The sequence below is a fragment of the Rhinopithecus bieti genome, unplaced genomic scaffold (assembly GCF_001698545.2).
Source record: "Rhinopithecus bieti isolate Rb0 unplaced genomic scaffold, ASM169854v2 scaffold_17829, whole genome shotgun sequence".
In the NCBI taxonomy this organism is placed as follows: Eukaryota; Metazoa; Chordata; class Mammalia; order Primates; family Cercopithecidae; genus Rhinopithecus; species Rhinopithecus bieti.
The window spans coordinates 1,215,456-1,238,372 of NW_016809238.1; the positions used below are offsets into that span (position 1 = coordinate 1,215,456).

At 34.5% G+C, this 22,917-nt stretch overlaps 1 protein-coding gene across 1 annotated transcript in view; it reads left to right on the forward strand.

The window, feature by feature from the left end:
* Positions 1-22,917, forward strand: part of ADAMTS20 (ADAM metallopeptidase with thrombospondin type 1 motif 20) — a 205,856-nt gene that overhangs the window by 122,769 nt on the left and 60,170 nt on the right. Inside the window, exons 24-27 of the mRNA XM_017888956.1 lie at positions 2,417-2,581; positions 2,685-2,975; positions 3,734-3,895; positions 5,489-5,665. Of these exons, the coding sequence (XP_017744445.1) occupies positions 2,417-2,581; positions 2,685-2,975; positions 3,734-3,895; positions 5,489-5,665 (795 nt within the window). The remainder of the gene's footprint in view (positions 1-2,416; positions 2,582-2,684; positions 2,976-3,733; positions 3,896-5,488; positions 5,666-22,917) is intronic.

Genomic DNA, 22,917 nt, shown 5'->3' on the forward strand with positions numbered 1-22,917 from the left:
CTCTTCTGGCTTGTAGAGTTTCTGCTAAGAGATCTGGTGTTAGTCTGATGGGCTTCCCTTTGTGTGTAACCCGACCTTTCTCTCTGGCTGCCCTTAAGATTTTTTCCTTCATTTCCACTTTGGTGAATCTGACAATTATGTGTCTTGGAGTTGCTCTTCTTGAGGATTATCTTTGTGGCATTCTCTGTATTTCCTGAATTTGAATGTTGACCTGCCCTGCTATGTTGGGGAAGTTCTCCTGGATGATATCCTGAAGAGTGTTTTCCAACTTAGTTCCATTTTCCCCCTCACTTTCAGGCACACCAATCAAACGTAGATTTGGTGTTTTCACATAATCCCATATTTCTTGGAGGCTTTGTTCATTTCTTTTTCCTCTTTTTTCTCTAGACTTCTCTTCTTGCTTCATTTCATTCATTCGATCTTCAATCATTGATACTCTTTCTTCCAGTTGATCGAGTTGATTACTGAAGCTTGTACATTTGTCATGTAATTCTCGTGTCATGGTTTTTATCTCTATCAGTTCGTTTATGTCCTTCTCTAGTTATCCATACTTCCATTCTTTATTCAAGATTTTTAGTTTCTTTGCACTGGGTATGTAGTTCCTCCTTTAGCTCTGAGAAGTTTGATCAACCAAAGCCTTATTCTCTCAACTCGTCAAAGTCATTCTCCATCCATCTTTGATCCGTTGCTGGCGATGAGCTGCATTCCTTTGGAGGGGGAGATGTGCTCTGATTTTTTGAATTTCCAGCTTTTCTGCACTGCTTTTTCCCCATCTTTGTCGTTTTATCTGCCTTTGGTCTTTGATGATGGTGACATACTGATGGGGTTTTGGTGTGGGTGTCCTTTCTGTTTGTTAGCTTTCCTTCTAACAGTCAGGACCCTCAGCTGTAGGTCTGTTGGAGTTTGCTTGAGGTCCACTCCAGACCCTGTTTGCCTGGGTATCAGCAGCGGAGGCTGCAAAAGATAGAATATTGCTGAACAGCGAGTGTTGCTGTCTGATTCTTGCTCTGGAAACTTTGTTTCAGAGGTGTGCCCAGCCATGTGAGGTGTGAAGTGTCGGTCTGCACCTAGTGGGGGATGTCTCCCAGTTAGGTTACTCAAGGGTCAGGGACCCACTTGAGCATGCAGTCTGTCCAGTCTCAGATCTCAACCTCCATGCTGGGAGACCCACTGCTCTCTTCAAAGCTGTCAGACAGGGTCATTTGCATCTGCAAGAGGTTTCTGCTGCTTTTTGTTTAGCTGTGCCGTGTCCCCAGAGGTGGAGTCTACAGAGGCAGGCAGGCCTCTTTGAGCTGTGGTGCGCTCCACCCAGTTTGAGCTTCCCAGCTGCTTTGTTTACCTACTTAAGCCTCAGCAATCAAGGGCGCCCCTCCCCCAGCCTTACTGCTGCCTTGCAGGTAGATCTCAGACTGCTGTGCTAGCAATGAGGAAGGCTCCGTGGGCATGGGACCCTCTGGGCCAGGTGTGGCATATAATATCCTAGCGTGCCATTTGCTAAGACCCTTGGTAAAGCGCAGTATTAGGTTGGGAGTTACCCGATTTTCCACGTTTTGTGTGTCTCAGTTTCCCTTGGTTAGGAAAAAGGATTCCCTTCCCCCTTGTGCTTCCCAGGTGAGGGGTTGCCTCGCCCTGCTTCAGCTCTTGCTGGTCAGGCTGCACCAGCTGACCAGCACCTATTGTCTGGCACTCCCCAGTGAGATGAACCTGGTACCTCAGTTGAAAATGCAGAAATTGCCCGTCTTCTGTGTCACTTGCTCTGGGAGCTGGAGGCTGGAGCTGTTCCTATTTGGCCAACTTGCTCAGGGACCCATCTGAGTCTATTTTCTAATCTTCAAAATGGGAATAATAATAATAATTATGTCACAGGTTGTTATGAGAAGCAGATATAGTATTAGGCTTTATCAGTTTTTATTTAAGCTACAAACATTTTCGTGTTGTTTTTCTACATGGAAAGCTTTCATATATGTGGAGTATACATTGCTAAAATCTTATAGAATATGTATTTTAAGTTTCACATGTTCTCTGAGTATTTTAATTATGGAATTATATCTATCTGTTACTTAGTAATAAATGTTAGATATCAAAATTATTTTTATTGATATTGTAAGATTCTCATACCTAAAATATTTTCAGTATCTTAATTTTAGCAAATAACTAAGCATCATTTTAAATCATTATATTTATGTATTATTGAATTATTATACATTATTTGTGAAATTTATGATCTAAACTGATTGGAATATTCAGTACCCCATCTTTATTTGACTCAGAAGTGATGTCAAGTGATACTATCTATAATAATTTAAATTTTCTCAAGAAACTGCATGTTTTAGAAATGTGAGTAACAGCTATGTATAAGCGACATGGGTGATGTACTACTGTGTAATGCCTGGATACAATTTGATTTCTTAAAAAGTGCTCCGTATCTTGTGGAAGAGGCACTCAAGCCCGCTATGTAAGCTGCCGTGATGCTCTTGATAGAATAGCAGATGAATCATATTGTGCCCACTTGCCCCAACCTGCTGAAATATGGGACTGTTTTACCCCTTGTGGAGAGTGGCAAGCAGGGGATTGGTCACCCGTAAGTATTCTTATGAGAACAAAAGAAAATGAAAAATTTAAATATATTTGATACTAAATATAAATTAATGTTGTATATTACCCTTGGCTAAATTTTTGATCAGTGTTCAGCTTCCTGTGGCCATGGAAAAACAACACGACAAGTTTTATGCATGAACTACCATCAGCCAATTGATGAGAATTACTGTGATCCTGAAGTTCGCCCTTTGATGGAACAGGAATGTAGCCTAGCAGCCTGCCCGCCTGCACACAGCCACTTTCCTAGTTCTGCTGTGCAGCCAAGCTATTATCTAAGCACGAATTTGCCATTAACTCACAAACTTGAAGATAATGAAAATCAGGTGGTCCATCCATCAGTCAGAGGAAACCAGTGGAGAACTGGACCATGGGGATCAGTAAGCCATTTTTATTGAATTATATTAATTCTATAATTTTGTTATATTACATCTTTTTCACAGGTATGTATATGATGCCACCAGTACTTTAAATGCTAAATTTATTTGAAGATCAATAGTTTAAATATTAAAAGGATTAAGCATTTTTGATGCTCGTTACAAATGCTAGAGTTCTTATTGAATTATGCACTAAAATGTTATTATGATTACAGAGGAATGTACTGTAAAACAATCTGAGTAGAATTCATTATAATAAAAACAAAAGAAAGCCCTTTAAGGGGTATGACTATAAATGTTATGAATAAACCTAAACCCCAAAATTATTATGATAGCAATACAATAAGCTAGTATAAAATCGTGACAAACTACACATGGTATAATTATAGTTCATATTGTACATGAGATTAATAATACAAAATGAAGAAACACACCAGTGTAAAGTTAAATAACTTAATGCTTTTATTCATTCCTAGTGAGACCTCAAAACTTCAATTTTTTACTTAACACTTATGATAAAAGTGAAAATTGTTTCCTAATGCAAACTTGAAAGTCCCACCTTTTCATCAACAAATTCTAATGAAGCTCCCAGTAAAACTCAAGTGTTTTGACAGATTTCTCACTTCAAATTGTTATTCCAATGAAGGAGATTCTAATGTAGAGTTTGATTTTGATTGAGTCAGTGCTGATTTTTTTTTACCATGTAAATTAATGATGTGGAATCTGCAGTTTGTGCATATTTTGTGTTTTATTCTTGTCAGTGCTCTAGCAGTTGTTCTGGAGGACTTCAGCGTAGGGCTGTGGTCTGCCAGGATGAAAATGGACAAAGTGCTAGTTACTGCGATGCAGCCTCCAAGCCTCCAGAGTTACAGCACTGTGGTCCAAGGCCTTGTCCACAGTGGAACTACGGAAATTGGGGAGAAGTAAGTCATAGTATTTTCTAAACTTGTGAGATTATTACATCTTCGAAGACCAAAAGTAAAAAGCATCCTATACTGTTCGGTCATCTTATTTCACTATACTATGTAGAGAAAGATTTTTTTGTTTTTTTGAGACAGAGTCTCACTCTGTTGCCCAGGCTGGAATGCAGTGTTGTGATCTCGACTCACTGCAACCTCCCCCTCCCGGGCTCAAGCACTCTTCCCACCTCAGCCTCCCAAGTAGCTAAGGCTACAGGTGTGTGCCACCATGCCTGGCTCTTTTTCTTAATTTTTTTAATAGAGATGGGAATTTCACCATGTTGCCCAGGCTGGTCTCGAACTCCTGGCCTCAAGTGATTCTGCTGACAAGATTTTTTTTAATTGAGTAATTAAGCCATGTTCTGTTAATAAATGTTCTGTTATGGTTTAGGTCACTCATTCATGATTTTAAAATGCATATTCTAGATTTTCAACAGAATCTAATATGCTAGGCAATATGTCTTTGAACTACTAGTATCTTTCTAAAATTGATTTATTCTCTTAATTTCTTAGACAACTAGGTTGATATAAAAATAGAAAACTAGAATAAAATATAAACCATGTTTAATCCTATTACTAAGTTATGCATTTGGCAAATCTTTTTCTTTAAGCCAGATAGTTGTCAGTTATTGAGCACTTGCTTCATTCACTTGCACTCTGTAGGCACTGGAAATAAAAAGATAATTTTTTAAAGTCACTTTTAATACTAACTTCCTTCATAATGTGGAATGGGAACAAATAAGAAGCCAGTATTTCTATTAGCTTTGGAAAATTAAAATGAATGACCTAATTAAATTAATCAAATATTTTGCTTAATGATTTTAGCACATGATTTCTGTTCACTGGGAGTTTGAAGCCATGTTTTAAAGTACACTCAGACCAGGTGCTGATACATATCAAGCACATTTTAAGATACACTTTTACTATTTTCCAAAACTAAAGTAACCTCTGTTTCTGAGTTTGCATGCACTCGTTTTGAAAATTCAAATTATATGTCCAAATGTAAATACAACCTTTTAACAAAATTTGGTATATTTCCTGCCAGGCTTTTGTTCTACATGAGTTTTAGAAATTGGTTCATATTATACAGCTGTTTTATTACTTGCTGTTTTTATATTATATATACTGAACATTTCATGTTTATAAAATTAGACATACCCTTATTATTAATAGCTTTCATGGTTATTTAGTAACCTGTTGATTGGATATTGTACATTATGTACTTAATGCTCATTATTTAGATAAATAAATTTTTATTCTGGCTTGACCTGCCAACATTTTCTTACAGGTCCTGGATATCTTATTGAAATATATTATGATACTAATCCTCAAAATCTAGTCAACTTTTAAAGTCGTGGAATTGAAACTTTGATTTTTTTTTTTATCTAGGGAGGAATGTTGATAATTATGAAGTAATTATAAACTTAAACTCTACCATTACTGGAGTAACATTACTAGAGTAAACATAATTACTGATTATGTTTAAACATTGAATGAAGCAATACATTATTCTCTTTAAAACCACATAGTTTTGAATTTTCCTATTCTTGTTTTTAGTGTTCACAAACATGTGGAGGAGGAATAAAATCAAGACTTGTAATATGTCAATTTCCCAATGGCCAAATATTAGAAGATCACAACTGTGAAATCGTAAACAAGCCACCTAGTGTAATACAGTGTCATATGCATGCTTGCCCTGCTGATGTGTCATGGCATCAGGAACCATGGACATCGGTATGATAGTATTCTTGCTTGTTAATATGTCATACTTTAAAGTTTGAGTCTGAGTGAGGGAAGAGTTCATTTTTTTTCTTTTCCTCAACTTTTATTTTACATTCAGTTGTACATGTGCAGGATGTGCAAGTTTGTTACATAGGTAAATGTGGGCCATGGTGGTTTGCTGCACAGATTATCCCATCACCTAGGTATTAAGCCCAGCATCCATTAGCTATTCTTTCTGATGTTCTCCCTGGCCCCCACACTCCTTCCCCAACAGGCCTCAGCATGTTGTTCCCCATCATGTGGCCATGTGTTCTCATCATTCAGCTCCCACTTATAAGTGAGAACATGCAGTGTTTGGCTTTCTGTTCCTGTATTAGTTTGCTGAGGATAATGGCGTCCAATTCTATCCATGTCCCTGCAAAGGACATGATATCATTCCTTATTACGGCTGCATGGTATTCCATGCTGTGTATGGTATGATAATATTCTTATTCTTTTTTGTTTTGTTTTGCTTTATGTTGTCTCTTTTGCTTTAATTTATTCTCTTTATAAATTGTGGAATGCATACACTTTATCTTCTCTGATTTCTTTGTAGAGTAGATCATTGACCCTCTTGGTTTGTGTTTTGAAATTTGATATTTGGAAGAGGAATCCATTTAATTTCAAGTAGTGTCACATATATAATGGTATTTTATATATTTATTTTTTAATATGTGAACTTTGGACCATACCACTGTTCTAATGGAAATATTTTTCTCCATTTTATCTTTGGTTTGCTGTCAATTAATCAGGAATATTATATTATTTACATTTATATAAAATGTTGACGTTGTGCTTGTAAAAATGGCAAATTAAGGCTGTGTCTTGTTTAAGCATATAATTATGTGTGGCTTTCATCTGTTGATATCCATAACTGATCCAAAAGCCAAATAGTATTCTTTAAAACTTGTTTTTTGTCATTATCTGACTTACTATTTTGTTTGGAAATGTGAAAATATTATGTTTAAAAAAGTAGAGAAATTTACTTCCATAACGTAACTTGTTTACAGTTTTTTACATATGTCATGCAAAAGTTTAATTTATGTAATAATTTATATGATTATGCATTTCTCCCACTTTGTGGAGTTACTGTGGTTTGGGAATATTTTGATTTTCTGAGTTTTTATTGGAGCCATAGACAAAACTCATAAGCTTTGTTCGTGAATGATTCTTTAGTGGTCTTCAAATATCTTTTTTTGAGGAGTAATTAATATATAATTATATTGAAATAGGCATTTTGATTACCATTGATCTTTTAAATCGTGAATGACCAAGTACATTTCTGTTAACTGAAAAACTGACTCGAGTTTATAATCGATTTGTAATTAAATTTATAAAGCTAAGTGATTCTTTATTTGAAAATTAGTTATAACTCCAGTTTTGTAACCAACACTTGATGCCTGCACTTGTTTTGTTTTGCCCTACTCAAACATCTTTATAATAAGATGCAAACCCAAGTTTCAAGTCATGTTATTTGAAGAGTAGGTCAAGCTCTGGTTCAGGCTGAAATTCATCTTTATAGTCAAAGTGTGACTGGTGATGTTAAACAACAGAACATTTTAACTTTATAGGAGGATCTTAAAGTAAAATTGTTGCCTCAAAGGACCATCATCTTGTGGATCTAATGAAAAACATATTTTACCATGGAAAGCACTCACATATGTATTTAATAAATGTCATTACTGACCATCTTATATATCCTAGGCACTGTGATCCAGAGATAATTGAAACATATTTCTTATTCTTATGGAGTTTACAGTTTACTTTGGGAGATTTGAAATACTGTAAGAACTCACCATAAAAAGATATTTTTTATTAGCTATGTTAGATTGGAAATCCACTTTCTGCTCACTATGTCTCTGTTGCATCTTCTTTCATTTTATTGGTTATAGTTTGCAAGCCTAGTTCTTAAGAACGCTATGGATTACTTTCTTGGAATTTTTTCCCAATTAGGAAAGCAGAATCCTAACCACTAATGAGACTGAGTTGTAATGGCATTTGTTTCTGAGCACAGATATTTTATTTTCCCTACCCATTCATGCTTTTAATTCACCAAGCATTAAACATTTACTCAGGTCTCATGCTTTATACTAGGTATTGAAACAATTAAAATTAAGTGTTTTTGAGTCAGATTCTCTGTTTTAGAGGTCAGCAAACTATGGTCCATGGACCAAATCTGGCCTGTCGCCTATTTTTGTAAATAAGTTCTGTTGGAACACAGTCATGCTCATTTGTTTATGTGTTATCTATGGCTGGTTTTGCACTACAGCAGTAGCATCAATTAGTTGCAATAGAAACTCTGTAACCCACAAAGCCTGAAATATTTACTATCTGGCTTTTTCTGGGAAGAGTTTGCTGACCCCTGTTCTATTTGATAAACATTATAATGCTTTTAAGTTTAACATAAAAATCTACTTAGATTTATAGAATATTAAAATTACAAATAATTCATTCCAGGTCAGTTTTAGATGTTTTTGATCCTTTGATATTTTACATTTTAAGGTTTATCAACCTTCTCTACATATCCACTGTGATATTCATGCAATGTTTATGTAAATGTATCTAATACTATATTCCAGTATATTTTTGTTATGCTATTTTTTTGTATGTAAATTATGTCACAAGTGAAAAATATAAATGTTCATTAAAGTCCAGTATATAGATGACTTTTCAACCTCACAAAAACAAATGACCAAGAAAACAATAATCACAGATTGCCAAATAGTAAGGTAGATGTGCAGAATTCTTTAGTGTTTATTACATGTATATCCCAAAAGGAGTTCATTGAATAATTCAGTCTTTGCACTATGAAGAAATGTAATATTTTTATTTTTTTGATAAGTTGAATATATTGAAGTTTTAAAATCACAATAAATGTTTGTATAGAATTTTACAAACATAGTTATTTACTTTTTTATATGTATGAAGTACTTACATATCATTAGAATGACTGGATTTCTTTTATTATATGAAGCATATTTATTTGTTAAATTAGCCTTTTATATTAAATGGGTTTAGGAGATCTGAAGTTTTGTTGTCAATACCAAATATAACATTTTACCTCTTTCAGTGTTGGTGCATATTAGACAAACTTCAGAATACCTTATTAGCATACCAGAGTAATGTTCTTTCATGGATAACTTTAACTTCAACAGATCCTATTGACTAAGTAGAAAATTAGGAGTGTGTATGCACGCATGTGTGTGTGTATGAGTGAGTGACATTAAATCTCAGAAACATTTTTCATTTTAAAGCAAAGGAAATGTGAAATGTAAAATTATTTAAATTATTATTAGAAAGTTTTAAGATACATTTAAATTTTCTTCATGTTGTAGAAAGTCTTGTGCTGTAATAAAAAAAGGAATAAATAAATTTAACCTTTGTTAATTCAATGGCTACATTTCTGGTGATTAGTCAGCGTGAAATGATTGTGTTTTAACCTGTTTATTAATGAGTATTGTGGCTTTGTGTTTTATGTCGTTCATATGTATGTTGTATTTTTACTTCTTGCACTTAAAATGTTCTAAGTCACTGAACAGATCTTGTATTATTAATATAAGGAATGCCTCCTGTCTTTTGATGGCGTTTTCCTTAAATAACAAACTGTTAATTTCTCTTATTAAACATTTAATTGTTGAATAGTATATATTTTCATAATTGTGGTTTATGTATAAGCTACTGTATTTTTTACATAATATTCCTGTTAGAAACTAACACTGAGATTTAAAAATATAAGACTTATTTGTTAGCTGTCAATTTTTAAATACTGTGAAGTTTTTATAAATTTTCTTTTTATATATTATAAACAATGAATACAAATTAATAATGTAAGCAAATTTATTTAATAAGTTAAAATAGATATGCTTATGACCAAAGTAGTCTTTAAAGGGTGAGTAAAAGTTTTACTTTTCTCATTCATATATAGTAAGCGACATTACGTGTAACATAATTCAACTAGCAAATGCTCTTTAAGTAAATTTATATTAATCAACTTATATTTTCTCACTAAGTTTCATTTAGAAGTTATTTATTTTCTTGGAATGTTTTTATTCCTGACGTAGAATGAAATAATATTTGGTAAACAAATAGAGTGTATTCCAGTGTGCTTTGGGAATGATGACTGTCCAACAGTAGTGAATAGAATATATATTTTTTTCCTTTTTGCCTTAAAGATTGTTTCTCCTCACACAAAACATGAGAAAGTTTTTTTTTTTTTTTTTTTTTAAATGAAAGCTTGCTACTTGAACCCTAAATTCTGGTGCATTCACTTGGTGTTTCTTCTTAAAAAAAGCCCTTCTGAAACATTGTGCAGAAAAAAATATATACTGTACTAAATCTATTATATGATATAATGGAATGCAACAAATAGAAGCACTATCAGAAACGATCGTGTAAACTGGGCGTGGTAGCTCATGCCTGTAATCTCAGCACTTTGGGAGGCCGAGGTGGGTGGATCACTTGAGGCCAGGAGTTCGAGACCAGCCCGACCAACATGGTGAAACCCCCGTCTCTACTAAAAATATAAAAATTACCTGGGCCTGTAATCCCAGCTACTCTGGAGGCTGAGGCAGAAGAATCACTTGAACCTGGGAGGTGGAAGTTGCAGTGAGCTGAGATGGTGCCACTGCACTCCAGCCTGGGTGACAGAGCGAGACCCTGTCTCAAAAAAAAAAAAGAAGAAGAAGGAGAAGAAATGAGCATGTAGTAGCAGCAAACACCAGTAAATCTGACGTTTGTCCTTTTGAAAAGAGCACTGAGGGTTTGAGCAAAGGGTGTTGGGCTCTGACTCCCCTGTAGCTCCCATTTAAGAGAGATGCACTCAGCAAGAAACTGCCTCTACTGCTCCTAAGGCCAGCAGGAGCCAGGTAATGTGTAGGCAAATAGTTTCAAGAAACTGCCACTTCTTTATGTTGACTTTGTAAAGTGTTCAGTGAAAACATTTATCGTAATTGTTTTCTTAAATTTAAAAAAGATGCATAAGCGTAGTAAACAGGTTAGAAATCTATTTTAAAAATAAATTTTATAATACACTTCCCATAACAATATTAAGTATTTAGTATTTCTCCATTTATTATGTTTTTCTACTGTATCTTTCTAAAATACATTCCTTGATTCTCCCCAAAAGTGTGAGTATCTACTACATATTAGACATTGTATTGGTCACTAGAAATGAACCAGGCACTGTGGACTAGGTGTTTGCAGTTTAGTAATGCATGTAATTAATAAACAGACGATCAGAACGCAGGGTGAGATTCCTAACACATTTCAGTAACAGTCATGTGATTTATCATACTGAAGACCCATAATATTTGGGGCTTACTAGGTTGAGATAATCCAATAATTAGTAATGAAGATTGTATTTAACAATAAAATAATTCGGCAATTGTTCCTTCTACAAAGCCTAAACTAGTAGGCTATTCTATCATAACCTGACAAGAGAGAAGCAGTGTTCTAATTCCCTACCATAAAAGAATAATATTTTGCATAATTGCAGCATTTACTTTTTCTGCACATATGGATTTCATATGTCACCAAAGAAGGGGATGTAGATGGATGTATAGTTTGTCCTAGATATGATGTTCTGAAAATAATTTTGAAGACAAAATTGGGCCCTGCAGATTTGAAATGTATGGCCTGGGAAAAATTTAAGTGAATACTCTAATTAATGGTGAGATCATAAAAGGGGAGACTGTGTGTATGTGTATGTGTGTGTGTGTGTGTGTGTGTGTGTGTGTATTATAATGTTGAGTGAAGTTGGAATGTACAGTATAAAATAACCCTAAAAACTCTCAATATGAAATGATTATAGGCCATATTTTTTTCTGTATGTTTCCATGTTAAAGAAAGTGAAAGTGTCCATGTTTCCATGGCAGTTCTCCTATTTTTCAGGCATAATGCTTCAGGAATGTTTAAGAATCTCAAGAAATTGTTCTTAGTGTTTTACAATATCTATGTGCTATATATTGAGGCTGTTTATAGAAAATATATAAGCATTCTTAATATTAGTGCATTTAGATATCCCAAATTTTTGTTATAGAACCTTTGTGTGTTACCTTCCAATAGTTTGAGAAAATCATATTTTAATTTCTACATTATCACATCACTCAGACATTAACTTTCGTATGTTTATTCCTTATTAGGAATAAACATTTTAAGTCATTTGATTTTAATTGTTTGATCATATGTATCATTCTCAGTAGAAAATTTTGAGCATATGCCCTTATATATATGTATTATATAGGCATACATTGCACACATAAACTAACATATGATTATGTGACTTATAGAAGATATACAAGTGTAAATTTAAAAGGGTAAGTTGAATAATTAATGTTAAATATAATTTTTATTTTGTGAATGGTAACTTTTCTCTCACAACTATTCTAACCATTTAATTTTTTAAAAAATAGTAGAATGTTTTGTTAATTTTGAAAATGTTGGTTCAACACTGTGCTATAGCAGTTTTAAAATATGGTTTATTTCAATATGTGGTTTCAATAACTTCTTTAGCTGAAAAATATACCTCACAAAATATCTCCAAATAACAAAGTTTATCACTGAATACTCCTGATATATACCAGTAATTGACTTCAAATCCAGTATAAATAATTATTGGGAAAAAATTGAAATTTGTTTCTCAAATTTCTGTTTTCCATGTCATTCAGTTCTTGAAGTACTACTAAAAGAAGCTGTAGCTTAATATTTTAACAAGAAGCTTTAAAACTCAATGAAACTTTGAAATATTTGGAAGTCATTTAAACAGATTAGAAATTTTGTTTCAACATTTTAAAATATACAAGTGGCATATTGTTTCTGAAATTTTTGCTTCAAAGTTTTAAAAATATGCACTAGGCGAGGCCGGGCGCAGTGGCTCATGCCTGTAATCCCAGCACTTTGGGAGACCGAGGCCGGCGGATCACCAGGTCAGTAGACTGAGATCATCCGGGCCAACATGGTGAAACCCTGTTTCTACTAAAAATACAAAAATTAGCTGGGCGTGGTGGCGTGTGCCTGTAATCCCGGCTACTCGGGAGGCTGAGACAGGAGAATCGCTTGAACCCGGGAGGCGGAGCTTGCAGTGAGCTGAGATCCGGCCACTGCACTCCAGCCCGGGCCACAGAGCGAGACTCCGTCTTAAAAAAAAAAAAGAAAAAAAAGAAAAGAAAAGAAAAGAAAATGCACTTGGCAAAATCACCTAGCAGGAGAAACGTTTCCAAACATTTCAAAATGTTATCTCCTGAGTAGAGGGCGTTTCCAAAAGTAGTTGCTTTCTCAACTACCGCTAATGTTTTCTTCATCTTAAAGACTAAATATTAGGCATCACATTTTTCTCATAGAAAAAAATTCAGCAAATTTGGAACAAGCCTCTTTTGGTAATATAAAATTGGTAATCCATCTTTATGAGCCCATTCATCATTATGACTTTGAATGTAACCAGCAAAAGTCTGTGTGCTTAAAACTAAAACATAAACCAACCAGCAGCAGCAGCAGTTGCAGTTCCTCCTGGCACTCCTCATCTCACTACAGAGGATTATGAATTTATACGTATCATAGAGTTCATATATCTTCCTCAGTGGGCATGTATGAGCTGCAGTGAATACACTGAAAGTGGATGACAGAGTGATGGTCTCCTTCTTCTGTCAGGAAACCTAATGAATTATGAATGTTGTCTGTCAGACTGATATATAGCCCCATGTAGTAAATCTTGCTAATTTTCCTGGAATGTTAGATAAAACGAATATGAGTATATGTCCTAAAAAAATAATATTTTGGGCACTCCAGTGAATCACCCTTGCCTCTGAGCAATATATCCTTTTGAAAGACTGTGACTTAGAAACTTAGATACCTATGAGGAATATATGTTTAATAATATATCTCAAACCTTATAAATTGGAGTCAGTATTGGAATTATGTAATTTGTTTTCATAGCCACTATTGACTGCTTCCTGGTTGTAATCCTCACCCCCTAGATTGTACTTAACCTCATACACTAATTTACCCAAGTCCTAACTACTAGTAGGACATACCTAGGAAGGTACTTTGTTATCACATTATGTTGTAATATGGCCGTTTATATATTAAAACTCTTCTACATTATTATATGTTTTACATATACTTGTAAGAATTAAGTGAAATATTGCAAAGTTTTTGATAGTTCAGTTATTAGGTCACATAGTAAATCCTTCTGTGTCGGTTAACTGAGCTGAAAAGTGATTCTATTAGACAGCTTTTGATATTTTGCAGCTGTGACTCAGGGAAACCCAGAGGTCTTAGAAGTAATTATGAAGGGAATCATGGCCATTGCACTGCCGGAATTGCAGGTACCTTTCCACTCAAGATTATTGAGATCCCTTATCTACCAGGCACTGGGTTAAGAATTGTGGAAAACAAGATAAATAAGAATGGCATACTCTCCTCAAAGGACTCACAGTCTAGGGAAAATTAAATATACATGCAAATAACTCTAAGAAGCCAGAAAGGGATATCATAGGAAGTCAGAAAATATGCGTCTGGAGAAACATGAAAGGATTTATGGGGGAGAAGGTATATGTCTAAGGATTGATGGGTAGATAGGATTTTGAGTGAGAAAAGAGGTATCAGGTAGGAGACCATCTAGAGCAAAACTATAGAGACCAGAAAAAAAGTAGTTCAGTGTGACTTGTTTGTGATGACAAGCCAGTTTGTGAAACTGGTTTGTGAGAACAAGGGGTGGGATACAATTAGAAATATGAATTAGGGCCAAGTCAAAGAGGACCAATGAGGCTCATGCCTAAGAAATTTAAAAAATTCTATAGGTATAGGCCGGGCGCGGTGGCTCAAGCCTGTAATCCCAGCACTTTGGGGGGGGCCAGACGGCGGATCACGAGTCACAGATCGAACCATCCTGGCAACACAGTGAAACTCCGTCTCTACAAAAAAAAAAATACAAAAACCACCGGAGTGAGGGGGGCCGCCTTGCAGGCCCAGCTACTTGGGAGCTGAGGCAGAAATGGCAGAAACCGGAGGCGGAAGCTTGCAGTGAACGAGATCCGCCACTGCCTCCACCGGGCGACAGACGAGAGTCCGCTCAAAAAAAAAAAAAAAAAAGAAAAAAAAAATTCTATAGGTATAGAAAAACTTGATGTTTTGTTTTTTTTTTTTAAACTGTATCTTGAGAAGTTTAGTGGACAATTCTTATCATAAAATATCAGCAAACTGAAAAGTGACAGACTGGAGATGAAAAGTCAAGGAGGGAATGCTCCAAAAGCTGAGGGCCCATGTGATGATGCATAACAAGATTTTGTATTAGATAGTCTCATGTAAGAGAATATAATCTTGACTTTACCAAGAGAAATGTGAACTTTCATTTATCAAAAAAGTTTGAAGACATATTATTCCTAAGCCTTGAAATATTAAATATTGCGTCTATCCGAGATCTTGTAAGTAAGAATAAGAGCTGTGGTATTAGAATGCCTCGATTTGACTCATGTTTTACTCAGTGACCTTTGCCAAGTTACTTAGCATTTCTAACATTTCATTTTCTTAGAATGAAAATAGTAGCTAATTAAGGAGGGTATTTTTTAAGGATAAAATGGAATAGGAAAAGTGGTTGGAATAGGGCCTGTTACATAAAGGCCCAATATATTTTGCTTATTGTTATCACTTATCCAGTAAGTATGTATTATTTTTTCTCAAGGAGTTAAATATCGAAATATGGTAGAAAAGGCTAATTAATAATATATCAAACAACTTGAAACAAGTCTACTTGAGGAAGTTGTACTCTAGTATAAGAGAGGAATCAATTTGGACTGTTATTTTGTTCTTTAAAGTAAACTTTTATGGAAATAAGACATCCAGCAAAACTTCAAATCATAATGGTCCAGTTCAATGAATTTTCCAAAGTGAACACACTTATGTAGACAATGCTCAAATGGAGAGCATCAGCAACCCCTTTTCTGACATCAAACATAATAGATTCATTTGTCTGCCTTTGAACTTTATACGAATGGAACTTAGAACATTTGTGAGAGTTAGGATATCGTACTTGAGACTCATTTATGTTGCATGTAATTGTAGTTTCTCATTGCAATCTAGTACTGTGTCATATAAGCATATAACTTCTATGACTTTTATGTAACTGCTATGACTTCTATTAATAGATGAATTAATATGATTTGTATTAATATTTATCCTTCAGTTGACAAATATTTGGGATTGTTTTTAGTGTGGGACCTACAAACAATGCTGTGATGAACATTTCTCAGACATGTCTTTTGGTGAACATGTATGTCCGTCTCTTTTGGCTAGGTAGCCAGGAGTTGAATTGCAGGATCTTAGTGTATATAGTGTAAACTAGTTTAGTTTTAGTAAATACTATATGACAGTTTTCTAAAGTGGCTGTATGAGAATTCTGGTTGCCCCAAATCCTTGCCAACACTTGATATTATCAGACTTTTAAATTTTAGTAATTCTAGTGAGTATGTAGTAGTATTTCTTTGTGGTTGTAGCTGACATTTCTCTGATGGCTAAATTGTTTATTCCCAGGGGATATCCTATTATCTGAAGCACCTATGGAAGTCTTTTGTCCACTTTTCTGTTGGATTTTCTGCATTATCTTATTGATATATGAGAGTTATTTTTGGTTCTGTGTATAAGTACCTTGTTAAATATATGTATTGAAGGACATATCACCGCTTCATTTCAGTCTTTTATGGCCATCCAATCCCAGAAATAGCTACTGAGAAGTAGCAACAGTAAATGAGTTTCTACTTCTTTGCATTAAGTAGATAGACGGGAGGTTCTGAGAGGATTAAAACGAACAAATATGGAGAGAAGAGCAAACTGTTCTGTTTAGAGAATGGATGGCTTGTGTGTATAGCAAAGATTTATTTTAAAATTATTTGAAAGACAAACTTTTTAGGAGGGAAAACTTGCTACTTTACTCTGCCAGTTTAATTAAGATAAGAAAGATTAGTCTCCCTGCACTATTTCTCCTTTTAAAAAATGCTAAATCCCTAATTTTTAATCTTTATGAATTTCTATTAAGTTTATTTGTTCAGTAGATATTTACCTAGCAGTTACTACGTGTTAGGTACTAACAGATGTGGAGGATAACAATACAATTAGATCAGGACATAGGAGAGTTTGTATTACAGCACAATAAAAAATGTTAAAACGAAAGAATATACATATGGTTAGTTCTGCGCACACAATCATGTGAGTGCAGATGTAAGTGTTTAGGAATGTGGTGGGATATGGGATGGGAAAGATTCTTCAAGGGCTGAAAAGGGAAGAAATGAATTTTCTTCTCCCTGAGTCAAGTTTCATTATTGTTAGCTTTTTCAGGTGTTTTGAATATCAGTTTGATATTTGGTAAAGTATTCTATCTCTGGAAGTTAAAACCCATTCAAAATCAGTAGAAACTTGCAATGAAATTAAATTTGCAGGAAAAAGAGTTTTATAAAATCAATTTGATATGCTTAATCATTAAGTTTAGATAATTGAAATAAACATATGATTGTCAAATTATTTTGAGACAAATATTTCTTTTAAAGTGGTATTTATTAGTAAGAATTACTCTAAATTAAAATAGCTCTAAAATATGAATAACAACATACCTAAAATACCAAAGCAAGCAGTCAGATTTCTAGTTTGTTATAATCATTAAAATTGTCAGAAAAAGACTTGCCTGCAGTAGAACTATTTCTATTTCTTTCCTATAACTTTTTTCAAGGTGTAAACACAGATTTAGGAAAGTTCATGTCTTTTATTATAGTAGATTTTGCCCATCATACACAAACCCTATAATATTTGATAGAAAAAAATCAGAAGACATTTTGTGTCACTGATGATTAATCATTCTGTTTGTGATGTCATTAAATATAGTGTGATAATTAAAATGTGTGAATGATAAAGTATAAATGATAATGTGTAAACAATGTGACTATGTTCTCTTTAGGAGAAGGTAAGAAAAAAAGAATTTATACTGATACACTAATAAAAAAATTATTACTGGCTGGGGAAGGTGGCTCATGCCTGTAATCCCAGCACTTTGGGAGGCTGAGGCGGGCAGATCACGAGGTGAGAAGATCGAGACCATCTTGGTTAACATGGTGAAACCCCGTCTAAAATACAAAATACAAAAAATACAAAAAATTAGTGGGGGTGGTGGCGCGCGCCTGTAGTCACAGCTGCTTGGGAGGCTGAGGCAGGAGAATGGCTTGAACCTGGGAGGCAAAGCTTGCAGTGAGCTGAGATCGCGCCACTGAACTCCAGCCTGGGTGGCAGAGCCAGAAACTCCGTCTCAAAAGAAAAAAAAAGAAAGTTGTCTATTCTATCAGCTAGAGAATGTTCGTTGTTCTATCTGAGGGCAACCTCTTTATTGTTTATTCGTGGGCCTTAGGAGAGTTTTCACATCTAGAAATCGGGAAGATAATCAGACATGACATATCCCTCACTCCTGGACATTTCTTCTGTGGCAGGGAGCTGGCTCACGGATAGTGGCTCAAATGGGATCCTGTCTCCTTGTCAGCGTTTCTCTTCTAAAATTGGCAAGGTGTCAATCAGTTGAAATCAGGAGAACTTTCTTGTCTCTGTTGATCCACAGGGTATCCCTTAGAGTCAGAACAAAACAACAGAAATCTTGAAAAAGAGATCTATTACGTGCAGCTTTCCTTTCAGGGTTATTTTTGTGGGACTAAAGATCATTCAACTCTGCGCCATTCAGATAAAGTAGATTGCATATTTAAAAGGTCTTTGCTGTACGTATACGTTTCAACTTTGTAAAACCGCACCCTTTAAATAAAAATGCTCAGGCGACTGAATTATCTCTCTACTGAAGAGTAGCTGTAGAATAGTATATCAGATCTTAACGTTTCTGGAGCAAAAATGTTAGACAATTTGAAGCTTTGTAATGTAAAAAAGTATAAAAATAATTTGAGTAGAAATACAGAAAGCATATGTAAGCCTGATTATCTCTCTATATACAAGCTTGTTCCTATGGCTTTTTTCTACATAGCATCGGTTCATTTTCTTATTCAGTAAACATTTATGGAACTGGTTTCTGCCCTTATTGAGTTTAGAATTCTCATTTTTAATGTCATCATTTTATTCAAATTTCTAGTGCGTTAATAAGGTATTCCATGTATTCATATATGGTAAAGTAGGCGATTTAATATTATGGTATACACTGAGGAGGTACTTTAAGAGATTTCTTTGTATTTTATTAAATGCTCTCTCTAAAGTTTTCTGTGTCACTCTGAAGCTCTGAAAATTTTACATAGTTATTTTTAAAGTCAAAATATGGAGAAAACTGTGATGAATAGTTGCTTATTCTTACAGATTGGAGAAATGTTTTTTATATTTATTTATTTTCATGCTTAGAAGAATTCTATAAAGGTTTTTAAAAGAGACGTTACTTGGAAAGATGTTTAGCTTATGGTATTAAAAAGCAGACGCTGGGCTGGGCGTGGTGGCACATGCCTGTAATACCAGCACTTTGGGAGGCTGAGGTGGGTGGATCACCTGAGGTCAGAAATTCAAGACCAGCCTGGTCAACATGGTGAAACCCCATCTCTACTAAATATACAAAAATTACCCAGGCATGGTGGCAGGTGCCTGTAATCCCAGCTACTTTGGAGGCTGAGGCAGGAGACTTGCTTGAACCGGGGAGGCACAGGTTGCAGTGAGCCAAGATCGTGCCATTGCACTCCAGCCTGGGCAACAAGAGCAAAACTTCGTCTGGAAAAAAAAAAAGGGAAACAAAAAACAGATGCTTTTTGAAAACCGATTTTATCAGAAGCTAAAATTTAAAAGTCTGGGGAAAACTTAAAGGTTTTATTTAGACACCTGATGTCATAGTAAAAGAGGCAATATAAAACTTTGACACTGATTTGATAATTTTGAAGACTAAACAATGGCAGAATCCCTTTCTGTCAAAGGATGCCCCGTAATTCAGGTAGAATTTGCATTTTTCTCATTTGAGTAAACAACAATAATGCAATGTTTTCATTTGTCCATAAATAATGCATATATCTAAAGAGTTAAATTATTGTGATTCTTGAAATATTTTTAAGATATAATTTTCCCTCTCTTTTTATCATATCTTTAAAATTGGGGAAGACTTCCAGTTTTCTCTTTCTTATCCCTTCTTATCTACACAAAGCATAAATTCTTTGAAGACAATTTCCAATTGAAGTGCGTAAAGCTGCAGTTGTGTCCTAGTGAAACTTCCGAAAGTTGGAGGCCATACATAATACAATATAGCCCATTTCTTCTTAGGAAAACTAAACAAACATTTGCTTCCAATTCTCATTCTGCACCCTGAAGTAAGAATCAATCAAATTCCTCCCCTATAGGGCAAATATTTGAAGACAATTGTTTCTCTCTGCCTTCTGTTTTCCAGAAATCCAAGTCTTTCCTCCCCTAGAAGTAATCTCTAATCCTTTCATCTGTGTCTTTTGATATTTACCCTCCATATTGCCAAATAATAGGCTTATTCAGCTGTTTCTGGATATATCCAAACAAATTTACCTGTTGACTCCCTTTTATAGAGGTTGAGAATTCCAAATTAATTCCAAATCAATTTTGATTAAGTCAGCAGTGCTGCTATGTCAGTGTGGAGCCAAGTAGTGTACTGTCCTTTCTTACACAACTCTTAATTTTTCCTGCGGTGGATTGCCTTATTTTAAAATTTGCTTAGTTTTGTTATGTTTTAATCACTGTTTTTTTTTCTTCAAGGGCTTGAACAGGTATGTAAAATATCTATAAACGGTTTTCCTAAACGCTCAGATATTTCCTGTATTTTGGACTCCTTCCAGAGACCCCTCCACCCTCAATCTGCCTCCTCTGATCTGGCACAGATGACCTTAACCCTGCTTTACCAGTCTCTCATCCTGTGAAGTGTTTTCACTGGTCTTTGGTTTTGATAACTTTTTCTTACATCACATATATTTCTCTTTTTTTGGTTTACCCTCTCATACTAAAACACTTCTTCCTGCCAGTACCTTCCTTAAAAATGAAGAAAATGAGAGGTACAATTTTCCTTCTGTGCAAACCTGGAACTCTCTTTAGTCAATCCTTATATTGGAATAATTGACTACCTATGAAATTCTAGCTTGAAAATAATTTCCCTCAAAAATTTTAAAGCATTGCCTATTTTACTTTAGCATTCTGAGCTATTATTGCGAAGTCCGAATGCATTCTGATTCCTTCCCTGTTGTTATGTGCCCTTGTTTCCATGCCTGTTCCAATGAAGCTTTTGGTATTTCCTTTCTGTTTATCCCTGTCATTCTTACAGTTTCTGGTGAAGTGACTTAGTGTTTACGAATGTGCTTAAAATTTAGTTTGCTAGACGTTCTTTCTGTAAGCTCTTTCATTAAAAAGATTTGTATTGGGAAAATTGGTTGTATTACACTTTGATAATTGCTATGCAACCATTTTTTTTTTTAACTCTTTCTGGTTGAATATTGGGATTCTTGGATTGGTCTTCTAATTTTCTTGTTTTTATCTTCCTATTTCTACTTCTGTCTTTTGATTTTACTTGATGGGAAACTTTATCAATATTTAAACTTTATATTGAATTCTTTATTTTAGTTATATTTTTTAATTATCAAAAGGTTTGTCTGCATTCTTATTGTTTTAGTGTCATAGTATTCGATTTTTGTTTTGTCCATATAGGATCTACATTTCCGTCATAACTACAGTATATTTTTTGGGGGGGATAGTTTATCTTTATTGTCTTTTGATAAAGACACACTCAGGATTTGAGAAAGGAAGTAAAAAAAGGGAATAGAGGTTTAGTATGCTTTTAGATTATTGTGTCAAGAACTATTTCAGGTTTATTCATACATTATCTAATTTAATCTCACAACCACCTTGAGATGTAGGTGTTATTATTATCATAGCTTCTGACAACTGAGATTCAATTGTAGGCCTCTGACATCAAATCTCATCTACTACTAGATTATTATTCCATCTGCTACTCTCCACTAGTGAAAATGATGAAACCCCGGCTTAAATATTGATACAAATAATTTTGTGTGATTAAAGGCAAAATCTTAGAAATTAACTTAAATTCATTGAAATATGAAATTAATCTCTAAAACATTCTCCCTCAACTTTTTTACATATGGAAAACAGACATTAATATGTGCAGTGGGTGTGGTCTTTTAATCTCAACTCTGACGTTTCTCTTTTCAAAGCATGCATAGAACTCATTTATTTCTCATCTCAGAGTACTCTGTGCATATTCCTTTTTAGGCCTTTATAACCCTACTTAAAAGCAAACTTCTTGGCTTTATGGCTGTTAACTCCCACAGCTAGCACATAAAACATCTGTGGAAACTTGAAATGGTAAATCCTGCTATTTTGTTGGCACTCGATTTTAAGAATTTGTAAATGTTACCATAGTAAGTAATGCCTTAAAAGACAATATTTTTTTTAAAAGGTATGCTTTAGATATTTTTCTGATCTCTTTATCTTTTTATGGTCTACTCACACTGAATAGTTTTCTACATTTGTCAGTCCAAGAAGGCAGACGGTCATGCTTCTGGATGTAGGCTCCCAGGGGTAAGATGGGAGTGGAGTTTTTATAATGGAATTGGCGCACATTCTTGCAAAAGCAGTGTTTCAGTTGATTTGTGTAAAACATTAAGAAAAGTGAATTCGCAATAATGGCCCCAAAGAAATTGTTAAAATAGACAAGACTTGCATTATTCTCATATTAACCATACCATTTTCTCCATGTCACCCTATACTTGTAAAGTTTCATGTTACTGGATGAGTCAATAAAACTCCAAACAGGAACTTTTAGGTGAGTTCCACTTGCTAAACAGATTTTATAGAGGAGTCCAAAATGTTCATTTCCCCTTTGTAGTACACACAAACAATATTATTAGAAAGTTAAAAGTATAAATTACAAGCTTTAAATGAATGGCAATTTTTCTTGAGTACTTTTGCTACAAATAGTACTCACATCTTGAGTTAGACTTACATTTACTCTTGCTTCTACCAAAATACACTCAAGTTCAAGAACTAATGTTTGTAGGTTTGAAATGATTCTTTATCAAAACTTACTATTGAAGAAAATTAATCCAATCAATTGAGTCCTTTAATTCCCACTCACTAGGATGATTTCTTGTTCTGATTTTCCAATAGTTATTTGTGGAAAATAATATTATAAAATGAGATAAGTGAATATTTCTGTACAAGATACTTGCATAAGTTACTGCAGCTTTCCCTCAAGT